At 42.8% G+C, this 13,122-nt stretch overlaps 1 protein-coding gene across 1 annotated transcript in view; it reads left to right on the forward strand.

Moving 5' to 3' along the window:
- LOC137521913 (IgGFc-binding protein-like) overlaps window positions 1–13,122 on the forward strand; it is a 79,414-nt gene that overhangs the window by 52,165 nt on the left and 14,127 nt on the right. Inside the window, exons 9-16 of the mRNA XM_068241790.1 lie at window positions 3,000–3,199; window positions 4,808–4,949; window positions 5,807–6,135; window positions 7,608–8,184; window positions 8,359–8,960; window positions 9,057–9,624; window positions 11,707–12,302; window positions 12,445–13,018. Coding sequence (XP_068097891.1) covers window positions 3,000–3,199; window positions 4,808–4,949; window positions 5,807–6,135; window positions 7,608–8,184; window positions 8,359–8,960; window positions 9,057–9,624; window positions 11,707–12,302; window positions 12,445–13,018 — 3,588 coding nt within the window. The remainder of the gene's footprint in view (window positions 1–2,999; window positions 3,200–4,807; window positions 4,950–5,806; window positions 6,136–7,607; window positions 8,185–8,358; window positions 8,961–9,056; window positions 9,625–11,706; window positions 12,303–12,444; window positions 13,019–13,122) is intronic.

The raw sequence follows: 13,122 nt of genomic DNA on the forward strand, positions 1-13,122 counted from the left end.
GGTGTAAAAATCGCCCCCCACCCCACCCCCATGGAGCCAGGCATAGGTGCCCGCAGTACAGGTTGAACAGGTTAGCTACGTAGGTGCCTCCAGTATAGGGTAGCCTGCATAGTTGCCCCCAGTGTAGGTTAGATAGGTAGGTGCCTGCTTTATAGGTTATCTACGTTGGTGCCTCCAGTATAGGGTAGCCCGTATAGTTGCCACCAGTGTGGGTTAGATAGGTAGGTGCCCCCAGTATAGTTTAGATAGGTAGGTGCCCGCAGTATAGGTTAGATAGGTAGGTTCCCGCAGTATAGGTTCGATAGGTAGGTTCCCCCAGTATGGGTTAGATCGGTAGGTTCCCCCAGTATAGGTTCAATAGGTAGGTTCCCCCAGTATAGGTTAGATAGGTAGGTCCCCCCAGTATGGGTTAGATAGGTAGGTTCCTGCAGTTTAGGATAGTTAGGTAGGTTCCCGCAGTATAGCTTGGCTAGGTAGGTTCCCGCAGTATAGGTTAGTTAGGTAGGTTCCCGCAGTATAGGTTAGTTAGGTAAGTTCCCGCAGTATAGGATAGTTAGGTAGGTTCCCACAGTATAGCTTGGCTAGGTAGGTTCTCGCAGTATAGGTTAGTTAGGTAGGTTCCCGCAGTATAGGTTAGTTAGGTAGGTTCCCGCAGTATAGGTTAGTTAGGTAGGTTCCCGCAGTATAGGATAGTTAGGTAGGTTCCTACAGTATAGCTTGGCTAGGTAGGTTCCCGCAGTATAGGTTAGTTAGGTAGGTTCCCGCAGTATAGGTTAGTTAGGTAGGTTCCCGCAGTATAGGTTAGTTAGGTAGGTTCCCGCAGTATAGGTTAGTTAGGTAGGTTCCCGCAGTATAGGTTAGTTAGGTAGGTAGGTTCCTGCAGTGTAGGATAAATAGGTAGGTTCCTGCAGTTTAGGTTAGTTAGGTAGGTTCCCACAGTTTAGGTTAGTTGGTATGGGCGGTATGAGTTGGGCGCAGGAGCGGGGGGAGCGAACATAATAGTAATAACTCACCTGCTTCCGCCGAACCCGCGCTGCTTCAATGTCCTTCCTTTCCCGGCATCTATCTCATTAGTCACAGTGCTTCCTGTGATGACATGCGGTATGTCATCACAGGGGGCGCTGTTACCAGGCGACGGACGCCGGGAGAGGAAAGATATTGAAACTGCGGGGAACGGATGAAGAAGGTGAGTTATAACTATTATGTCCGTTCCCCCGCTCCGGCGCCCCCCCTCCTGCCGCACAATAAAGCACCCCGGGCGATTGCACGTATCACACACCCATAGAAACGGGGCTGTAGCAGATGCCTCAAACCTGCTATAGTTGGTCATTGGGTGACTGGGGTTCAAATGTTGGAGAGGAGTGCAGCCACAGACAGCCAATCTGATTTGTTTAATTTCTATGGGAATATACAAATTATTGATGCCAAAGACCCCGAAGTTCACAAACTTGGTCATTGAGTGTTCGTGCATTAGGGTTAGAAAAAGTGGGCGGAGCCAAAACCGGTCAAATACATACACAGGCAGTTCCACGTCATTAGTGGGTGGAGACAAATGCAAATTTCACTGGGAAAATGTAAACTGCAGCCATACTTACACTGTTAATGGTAGGGTTCTCAAACTTTGCACAGTTGGTCACTGGGTGACTGGGTTAAATATTCAGAAAAGTGGGTGGAGCCTACAAAAGTGAATCAAACTTCACCTATTGCTTCTCAAGGGGAATATTTAATTGCTGCCATTCTTGCACTGTTAATGGCACAGGCCTCAAACCTGCTACAGTTGGTCATTGGGTGACTGGGGTTCAAATTCAGAAAAGGGGTGGAGCCACAAACAGCCAATCAGATTTTTTTCATTTCAATGCAAATTATTGTTTCCAAAGACCGCAAAGCTCACAAACTTGGTCATTGAGTAATTGTGTGTTAGGGTTAGAAAAAGTGGGCGGAGCCAACACTAGCCAAATACATACCCGGGCAACGCCGGGCAATCAGCTAGTATTCTATATAAACTATACTAGTAATACTAATGAGGAAACAGTATAGCAGAGGTCAATATGAGTATTATAGTATTGAGCATAATAGTGGAGAACACTAGAAATAGAAATAAAAATGATACATACATACATGCATACATACAGTATTAAGTTCTAAACATTGCTTCTAAATGTCTATATGCCATTGCCAAAACCAGATTTCTATTATAAGTTTACATTTATTTAGACATTAATATGTTTGGGTGCATTGTGAGTAGTGTTGGTGTTCAAATTACGGATCCACCATCATTTGAAAACCCAAATAATGCCGACCCACCACACTTTAGCAGCCAAACTAGTGGACAGGGTCATGGGGTTGCCGTCCATGTTGCACTTTGGAACTCCAATGCTTCCTCCCTTCCAATCCAGAAGGAGGAAGCATCTGAGTCCAGTGAAGCATGGCTTGAGTGACCTCTCCATGACCCTGTCCACTAGCTTGGGTGCTGAAGTGCAGTGTTTAGCATAATTATGGTTTCAGAATGCAGGATCTTAAATTTGAATGCCAATACTAATTGTGAGGACATACTGAAGGTTAAAGTTGGCATCGGTTAGATGCGGGCCAAAAGGAATTGTGCATTGTGATGGCATGGAATATAAGGCATTCTCCTTCAGTGTTCCTGTATACTGCCATGATGTTTTTACTGATGGCTAGCTAACACGGTACAACACACGCTGCTTCTGTTATGCATATTACACCCACAGTCTTCTCTTTAAAACAAGGCTTTCAGTTTTGACTCCATTGCCAACAGCACTTTCTTTTGTTCCTCCTTTTCCCAGCTCTGCTTTTCTTTTTCAACTGCACTTACCTTTTTTTGGAAGCAGTTTACTTTCAGGCAAAATCAGACACCTACTTTGGAAACACCTTTTCATTTAATCTGTTGGTTTGTGAAATGTGGACAAGGTTTTTACGGAACAAGTGGAATCAACTTGCGTTAATTGACCAATGATCTGTGTTTGGTTTTTTACATCCAGCCATGACCTGCCCAGCCAACAGCAAGTACAAAGTGTGCGCTGATGTGTGCTCCACCACTTGTGCTGGAGTTACCGATCCCGCCAAATGCCCAGAAACTTGCTCCGAAGGCTGTGAGTGCGATGATGGCTTCTTCTTTGATGGAAAAGGCTGTGTGTCTATGGAAAACTGTGGCTGTTTTGAAAATGGTAGATACTATCAGGTGAGCGTCTCTGATATCTTCACATTGTTTTTTCATGACATGCTTGCAGATCTATGAAATCAGTGGGTTGGATCCCTGCAAATAAAATAGTTTAGGACGTCGTCATTAATTTAGAACCCAATTCAGGAATCTTCTACAATATATTCCCAAAGCTAAATTTTTACCCCTTGTTCCAAGTGTAGGTGTGCCGACATGAATGTAAATATCTTTGTCCTAGGGCTAGTTCTTGACTAGAGACCACTCATGTTTTCTGTCTCAGATGGTCAGGCAAAGTATGGCACACCAGCAGTCTGATATGCCTTGCCTTCCTCCATAAAACATGTCGGAAATGTCCAGGCTCAATAAAAAATCTACTTACCCGGGACTTCCTCTAGCCCCATGCAGCCGAAATGTCCCACATTACAGCTCCACTCTCAGCTGCTAGCTCTTGGTCCCCTACGCTGCAGAGGCTGACCTTGTGAGGTTGTCCTTTATTGCACCTGCGTGAGCGCTGCTGTCAATCAAGTCCACGTTGTCTGGTGTGTACGGAGTAAGGAGTTTTTTTTTACTCAGAAAAATGCTAATGTTTAAAAACCATGTTTCCTTTGCATTTTTAAAATCCATTTTTTTTCTCAAACATTACAAGATCTTCTTGAAATTTTTATTTTTTTACTTGTTCCCAGTATCCCCCTAAACATACATAGCAATTTGTGGTGATAGCATGTATGGGGGGTTTGCTATTAACTGACAAATTCGGCACAAAATTACACACAATTTTGTGAAATTACACAAAATTATGGATGGATTACGTTTACGTGCAAAATTTATTACAAATTTTCCCCTAATTTTGCATTGTAATTGCGAATTGTGATGCAAAATTATGACTATGCGAAATGTGTGCTCATCAGTACTGAAATTAAGCTTTATATAGTTTATCACGTTTATTGATATAAACCTCCTTGGTGGTAATCCCGAGCTGAGCTCTGGCTATGCCGCCACGGATTACTCAGGCCCTGGTGGGGCCTTGTTTTTTCAAACACGCAGCTAGCACTTTGCTAGCTGCGTGTTGGTTCCGATCGCCGCCGATCTGCTGCTACCCGCCGCAAAAGAGGAACTCCCCCTCGATGACGCCATCGCAATCGTCGCCATGGTGACGGGGGAAGCCCATACAAGAAATTCCGTTCAGAACGGGATTTCCTGTTGGGATTATGCGTCGGTGGCGATCGGAGGGGCTGGGCGGACGCCGCATAGAGGGGGGGAATCATGTAGCTAGCGTTAGGCTAGCTACATGCTGAAAAAAAAATTAGGCAAGAAAAACCTCCCGTGGCCGTGCGCCGCATATAATCATAACGCCAGGGAGGTTAATATTTCCTGTGTCAGTACAATAAATGGATAACAGGTGTTTGAATTAAAGATTCAATACAATTTTGGGAACAGGAATAGGGAGTTTAATTTGACAAGAGGATGTCACCTCGCCAATGACCAACAATACTACTCTCATAATTGGGAATTCTACTTTAGAGATGTGCTGTCCGGTAAACATTTGTGGATATAGGTATGATCTTCTACTGTATCTATTACAAATGCACATGAATCCTTTTTGATTTTTTTTTCTGTTTTACGCACCAGCTTAATGAAAGAGTCCTATCCAGTGACTGCAAACAAGCGTGCACCTGCAGCCCGATGGGAGGACTATTCTGTGTGGACACTGGCTGCGCCGCAGATGAAATATGCCAGATTAAAGAAGGAATCGTCAAGTGTATCAACAAAGGTAACTTTTATCACCTACAACTTCATGGACTTAAATCAATTTAACCCTTTCAGGACTGGATGGCTCTGGCCTCCTTAAAGTGGTCTGAAACTCAGCATTTCTTCTTTGCTCTAAAATATTACTTACAGCCTTAGAGAGTCCAAGGTGGGTAGATCAGGTAGCCGCCATCCCCGCTGCTCTCTGCCACTCTGTTGGCCAGATATGCTTTAATTTCACTTTCATGACGTTGAAAGGGGAGAGAGATTCTCTCCCAGTGTGTAGGGGAGGCAGGGGGAGCGGCCAGGGAGAGACAGCTGCCAAATGGCAGCTGGGGAAAGCCTGTAGGAATGCCCCTAGTAGGTGTTTGAGCAGGGAATCCCTCTCATTTATTTACCCTCTGAGATAGCAACAATTATTGTTGTTAATTTCAAGGGGCTATAGCGTGGTGGTAGTGGGGGGGGGGGGGGGGAGTGGCGTCTGGGGGACATTTCAGTTAGCTTTTTCTCCAGCATTTTTTTCCCTCCCAGGAGATGAATTGCCATCTTATCTAAATGGAGTACTTAAAAGTAATACCAAACCTATTTTTTAGTAATTTCTTGCAGGCTGGGAGCTTTGAAGGTATTTTATTAGTAATGTTTGAAAACTGAGGAGAAAAGTTATTAGGATATGGGCAAATGGGAGATAATTCTTGAGATAGGACCATTAAGGAGAAATATTTCAGAAGATGACTCTGATGGAGGGATACTTTTATCTCAGCCCTGAAATGTGGGTGATGCTGATCAATCGGAGAGGTAGACAACCACGGAAGCATGGACATCATTTATAACCTTGCTTTGCAAACATCTGTTTGTTTGTTTTTAATTATTCACTTCTTTCAGATCCATGTAAGACCATCCAGTGCAGGACCAAGGAAACTTGCAAGATCCAAGATGGAAACCCAGTCTGTGTCCCAAATTATTCTGGCACGTGCTGGGGATGGGGAGACCCTCACTACCATACCTATGATGGCTACAACTATGACTTCCAGGGTACCTGCACATACATCCTATCTAAATACGCTGGTGGTGACCCTGGCTTGGTTCCATTCACTATTGAAGAGAAGAATGACAACAGAGGCACCCAAGCTGTGGCATATGTCAGAACTGTGAACATCTATGCATATGGCTACAAGGTTTCCATACAGAAGGGAGAATTCGGTAAAGTTAGGGTGAGTTCTTAAATCATTGTACACAAAGATGCAGCCCGTGCACTGCCTCCTTAAATGCTTTTATTTCCATGTGGAACAGCAGAACAGCCATCAAATCAAAACAACGTCCATTATAAAAAGAGCAAACCTGGTGTCTTGTTGGTTCTGCGGTGGGTGAAGGGGGGGAGGGGCGGGGGGGGACCAGGGGATGGTAGGACGGCAGTTTTTGAAAACTGTGTGTATAGTGACATAATCCTTCTCCCCCAAACCGAGTGCCAGGCAATTGTTTCTTCAGTACCAGAGATCTTAAATAATGCTAGATTTTGTAAGTTATTTGGTAATTTAAAGTGGACCCAAATTAAAAATACAAGATTTCAGGAATAAAATCTATTTTCTTAAAGCGGAATATAACCCAGCATTTCAACTTTGCTCTAAAATATTATTTACAGCATATTATATGCAAAAATCATTTTTTTTTTACTAGACCAGATTTGGAAGGGTTAAACACAGAGGTTTAAAGTTCCGTGGAGAGATATGCAGAAGTTCAGATAGATACATTCTATTTAGTGAAATGTAACTATTGAGAAATGTTTACACACTCTTTGGCTGTCCTCCAGCTCTTCTCAGTCAGAGAGATGAGTCACATTCAACACTTAGATACATTTATGTAAACACAATGTATCTCTTTCAGCTTCGGAGGCGTCTGCAGAAATCTCCAGGAACTTTAAAGCCCTGTGTAACCCTTCCAATGCTGGTCTAGTAAAAAAAAAATGCTGGTTGCATATAATATACTGTAAATAATGTTTTAGAGCAAAGTTGAAATGCAGGGTTATATTCCGCTTTAAGTATAACAATAAATATCAGCCTTTTTTCAGCTGCATGATGATAAATATAAAATATTTTACATTTATTGGAAGAACCCCTCCATTCTTTTCATATTGCCGGGACAGAATCCGGCAGACTGGTGGAGTAGGTGGTGTGCGGCAAAGGAGGAATTGCTAATGGCTGCCATCTGTATAACCCAAGTTATGAAAATAGAAGGGTGAAAACCATGCACTGAAATGCTCATAGGCTTGAAGGAGTGTTTATTTATCTTTGTATGTGTCAGAGTGAGGCAACTAAACAATTCGAATAAAAAAAAAATGTTTGGTTTGGGTCATCTTTAAGCATTCTAATATATACATATAAAGCAACTACTACCAGATGTACTACTACTACTTCCATTTCTACTACTACTGCTGCTGCTTCTGCTAGTACTGCCACTACTTCTACCAGAACTACTGCTAATACTACTTCTACTACTTATACTACTACTTATACTTATTATACTGCTTATACTTATTATACCACTACTTATTATACTACTACTACTTATACTACTGCTGTTGCCACCACCACTTTTACTTCTCTACTTCTACCAATCCTCGTCATCATCATTATTTGAGAGTTTAAAATGGAGTTCTTATTTTTCTTTTTAATCTTTCTCTAAATAGGTAAATGACGTCATCACCAATCTTCCTGTAACTTTGTTAGATGGAAAGATCTCAGCAAGCATCAGTGGTCTAAATGCTTTGGTCCGTTTTGATTTTGGCCTCCAGGTGACCTACGAGTATAACTGGCATGTCGTGGTCACACTCAGCAGCAGTTATTTTGGCCTCACCGGTGGTCTCTGTGGTAACTTTAATGAAAAACCTGGTGATGAGCTCATTACCCCTGATAATAAAGTGGTTACATCTATCATTGACTGGGCCAAGAGCTGGAAAGTCAATGACCGAGATCCCTTCTGCTTTGACTATTGTCCTGGACTCAACTGCCCAACCTGTGACGATGCCAAGAAGAGCCTGTATGGAGGAGAAAATAAATGCGGACTTATCAGCAAGGTGGCTAGTGGGTCTTTTAGGGAGTGTCACGCAAAAGTTAACCCAGACACCTTCTTTGATAACTGCTTGTATGACGTTTGCATTAACAACGGAGCTAACCAGTTCCTGTGTCAGGCCCTCAGTGCCTACTCCAACACCTGTAGGAAACAAGGAGTCAAAATCTATGACTGGAGAACACCATCTGGATGCAGTGAGTATTAACATGTCTTGTGAATTAAAAATTCATGGATGGGGTCTTAATGTAAAGATGGAAAACAGTTGCCTTTTTCAATACCTTTTTAACGTCCAAGGGAAGTTCTTGGCAACTGAATATTTGCTTTAAAGTCCATAATAGGTAACCATGTTTTTCTTTTTTAATATATAGCTTTACCCTGCCCTGCAAATAGTCATTATGAATTCTGTGGTAACGCCTGTCCAGCCACATGTACCGATCGCACTGCCCCATCCCGGTGCACTGATGATTGTGTGGAGACCTGCCAGTGTAACGATGGCTTTGTTCTTAGCGGTGATAAATGCGTTCCTACCTCAAGCTGTGGATGCACCTATAATGGTGCCTATTACCAGGCCAACCAGGAGTTCTGGGATGATGAAAGCTGCCATAGGCTTTGTAAATGTGATCCAACTCTTGGCATGGTGGTATGCAAGGAAAGTAGCTGCAAATCAAGTGAAAAGTGCATGGTTACCAATGGTCAACGAGGCTGTCAGGCCATAAGCTTCTCCACTTGCACAGGTTCTGGAGACCCTCACTACACATCATTTGATGGCAAAAGGTTTGACTTCATGGGCACCTGCATCTACCAACTGGTTGGGGTAACCTCCAGTGACAGCTCACTCACTAAATTTACTGTTAAAGTCCAAAATAACAACCGTGGTGGAAATAAAGCTGTGTCCTACACTAAAGTTGTAACATTGGAAGTCTATGACACCGTATTCACTCTCAGCATGGATTATCCACGACGCATTTTGGTATGTTTGATTTACGCATTACGGTTGATGGGTAGATAGTGGTTTAGTCCATGGAGAACATATATATTTATGAATGACTGCTTTTCTTCTTTTCAGGTTGATGGAGTTGTTACCTCTCTTCCATTCTACTTCCAAACTGACAAAGTTTCTGCATACATCAGTGGAAGCCAAGGGGTTATCAAAACAGATTTTGAGATCACTGTAACATATGACTGGTCTAGCTATGTTGCAGTGACTATACCTAGCACGTACACCAATGCCGTGGCCGGCTTGTGCGGCAACAACAACAAGAACCTCAATGACGACTTTAATATGAAAAACGGCAAAGCAACAGCAAACTCAGTCGAGTTTGGGAACAGCTGGAAAGTTGGTGAGGTTGTTGGTTGTAGCCCAGAGTGTACTGGAAGCTGCCCACTATGTTCAGATGCTCAAAAGCAAACCTACAAGTCCGAGGCATTCTGTGGTCTTATTAACAAGGCCAGTGGACCTTTGAGCCTGTGTCTCTCAGTGGTTGATCCAACACCTTACCTCAACGATTGTCTGTATGATACATGCCAGTACAAAGGACACCCGTCTTCATTCTGTAAAGCCATTGGTCTCTATGTGGCTGCTTGCCAGGCAGCTGGTGTGAAACTTCAGGAGTGGAGATCACCATCATTCTGCAGTGAGTAATATTTATATGTCCTTTAGAAGCTAAAATTATTAGTATTATTACATGAGGCTCAAACGATTCAGAATTTGGGTATTCAAAGTGATGGTTCCCATTTGTCCATGTCATAGTGTATAATAGTGTACAGCCAACCATATCTGACAGTGCAGTGTCTGCTCCAATGGGGCTTTGTGGTCCGGTTGGAGTCCAGAGCAGATGCGTTTCCCTAACAAGCTTCTGTAAGAAGTGCATCTGGTGTCCAACATTATCCTGCAGATCAGGCGTTTGTGTTATGGTGACCACACCCGATGCAGGGGATTCGTTGCGGACTAACAATTGAACAAATATAATACATTAAAATCCGTTCGACGGTCAGTTCTTGAATTATGCAGCAATCCAGCAAAACGGACAATGTCAGCTTCACATTGCAATAGGAACTGAGCCTGAAGGTAGTTTCAACTTTGCCTGTTCATGTAGATTTAATTTTTTTATCTGTTCATATTCTAGAAGATATTTCATCACTTCTTTTAACAAAAAACATCTTCAGCCCCAACAGGTGAAGGAGTTAGTCAGACAACTATAACTATAGGTACTTGTAATCCACTTAGTCTAGCTAACAGTCTCGCTAATGCTGGGCATACACGGCCCAGATTCTTCTTACCAATCGAGCCGCTGATGGCTCGGTTGATAATTTCCGACATGTCTGATCACCATGTGGATCGATTCATGGCTCGATCCCAGCGGGCGGACAATAGGCAAAAACGAAGCGCTGATAAGCGCTGAGAAAGAAGTGCCTGCGGGGACAAGCGAGAATTGATCCGCGCGGACAAACGGTGACGCGGCGGCATCGAGCCGATGGCTCGATTCTGGCGCATAAACGTGCTGTGTATGCCCAGCATTGGGCTCATACTGCAGACACTAATGTTTAAATCCTGTCTCAAGGTGTCTTTCGGCTGTGCCTTAGCAAGTGTAGACTTGTGAGGAAGAGCCTATTATGTAATAGAAGGTTTAAAATGTGATGGCAAGAACCATTTTTCTCCCAATATCTGGGCAAATACCAGATGAAAAATGATAAAATGTACGTTTAGTTGTTTCTAAGGCTAAATTATTGCTTCCTCAGGGGTTTCTGTGCCAGTAGCTACAAAAAAAATTGCTGTGGCTGGAAGGATTAAGATAAAATTATCAACTTTTTTTTAAGTAAAATTTAGTGGAGGCTAGCATCCTTCAGGCCCCTAGACTGTCTTCAGGCCCTAGCAACTGCCTTGGATTGCCTTGTGGATGATATGGCTCTGGCTGTGGCACCTCTGTCATCCATGCTTAGATGTTTTAAAGACCAAGCACATCACAATACAACCAAACAACAAAAATTTGTGTAAGTGTTAACCTAATTGGGGTTATGATTATTTCCAGATATAGGGTCTAAAAGCCTTGAAATTTTTTTCACAAGCTTTTAGTCCCTAAAAATAAGAAAAACCTACCACAGATAGATCTGAAGCAGCTCCTGCATATAACTCATTCAGGCACGGGATAACAGCTCTGAGCTGCTGATTTCCATCTGGACTCGGGATTAGGAGGTTAAATAGTGAGGCTATTGGCTGGAGCAGTACTGTACTTATAAGCATCTGGCTATATCCTTTACTTATCAGAGCTAACTACTCTGTATAAGAAATTAAATGGTACCCAAAGCGCAAAAAAAGGTTTCCAGTAAAGCTAAATTTCCCCCCCCCCTGCTTAATCACCACACTTTACAACTTATAGCATGAAAAAATAGTGTATGCATTGGGAAAAATATAAATTTGTCGTAAGAGAGGCGCCAAATTAGAATAAAAGCGTTTAAAACCAATTTAAAAGGAGGGGGGTTGGTGGTTACCACCCTCAGGTATACTGTATAAGGACCAGCCAATGAGTCGTTATATCTAAACAATATAATTTATTATGAAGTCTCCAGGCATGCTGGGAAAAATTGGGAAAAATATCTTCTTCGTAGATTATGGAGACTATTGATGTAGTGTATGATTGGATGATTGTACCACAATGTGTAACTATGGCATCTGAAAATTGACGGAGTCTCTTTGTTTTTGTTCTCCTGTCACTTAGGTATGTCTTGCCCTGTAAACACCCACTATGAGCTGTGTGGCAATTCCTGCCCTGTCACCTGTCATGGACTGTCCTCCCCAACTGGCTGTGTTTCTCCTTGCAAGGAAGCCTGCTACTGTGACAACGGGTTCATTCTAAGTGGCGACAAATGTGTACCCATCTCGGACTGTGGCTGTGTTTACCAGAATAAATATTACAAGAAGAATGACGTCTTCTACCCTCAGGGTGCATGCAATCAGAGGTGCCAGTGTGGGGCTGATGGAAATGTCAACTGCCAGTCAAATGCCTGTGGAACTGAGGAAGAATGTAAACTTGTCAATGGAGCTTGGGGATGTCAAGCCAAAGAGATTGGTAGATGTGTTGCTTCAGGAGATCCACACTACATTTCCTTCGATGGTCTGAAGTTTGACTTCCAAGGCACCTGCACATATGTTCTTTCCCAGGTCGTACTTGGTGACCCTCGTCTGGCGAACTTTACTGTGGTTGTTGAGAATGAGAGCTATGGCAATGGTCAAGTGGCCGTGACTAGGCTGGTTGTAGTATTAGTGTATGGCTATTCAGTGGCCATAGAAAGAGACAGACGATCTCAAGTAATGGTAGGTTTATTCATTTTAATTGTTTTCTTGTATTAATTTATTAATGCCATGCTGTTTATTGTTTTAGAATATATAACTCAAAAAAAGACACTGTAAAGTCTTTTTTTTTAATTGCCTTAATAGAAGTATCATCTATTTACAGGTTAATGGAGAGCTTGCTACTTTACCATTGTCGATTGAAGATGACAGCATCGTAGTTAATCAGGAAGGAGCTAATGTTGTCTTACAGACAGATTTTGGATTGAAGCTTCTCTATGATGCAATTTACCACGTTGTCCTCAACATTCCAAGCAACTACCGAGGCAAGCTTGGTGGTCTCTGTGGCAACTATAATGGTGATGACAAAGATGAATACCAGCTCCCAAGCAGAAGGGTTGTCAGCAGTGTGAATGAGTTTGGAGCTTCTTGGAAAGTAAGCATCGCCGGTGCCAAATGTAGTGATGGATGCACAGACGGTGTGTGTCCCGTGTGTGACACTGCCAAGCTGACACCCTACAAGGCCATTTCCTCTTGTGGTATGATTACAAACCCGGCTGGTCCATTCAAAGCTTGCCACTCCACAATCAATCCAAATGACTATTTCAACCATTGCATCTATGATTCTTGTGCTACTGACGGAAAGGACCAGATATTGTGCAAGAGTCTACAGGCCTATGCAGCTGCTTGCCACACTGCTGGCATTACTATTGGAACCTGGAGAACGGTGTCATTCTGCCGTAAGTAGAGATAAGAAAAACCTGTTTTGCTAGAGTAGAAAATTAGTAGAATAACTTATAGCTAAATAAATAATTGTTCAGTTTTAAATTAAATTATAATAAAT

This window comes from Hyperolius riggenbachi, chromosome 6 (genome assembly GCF_040937935.1).
Source record: "Hyperolius riggenbachi isolate aHypRig1 chromosome 6, aHypRig1.pri, whole genome shotgun sequence".
NCBI lineage: Eukaryota > Metazoa > Chordata > Amphibia > Anura > Hyperoliidae > Hyperolius > Hyperolius riggenbachi.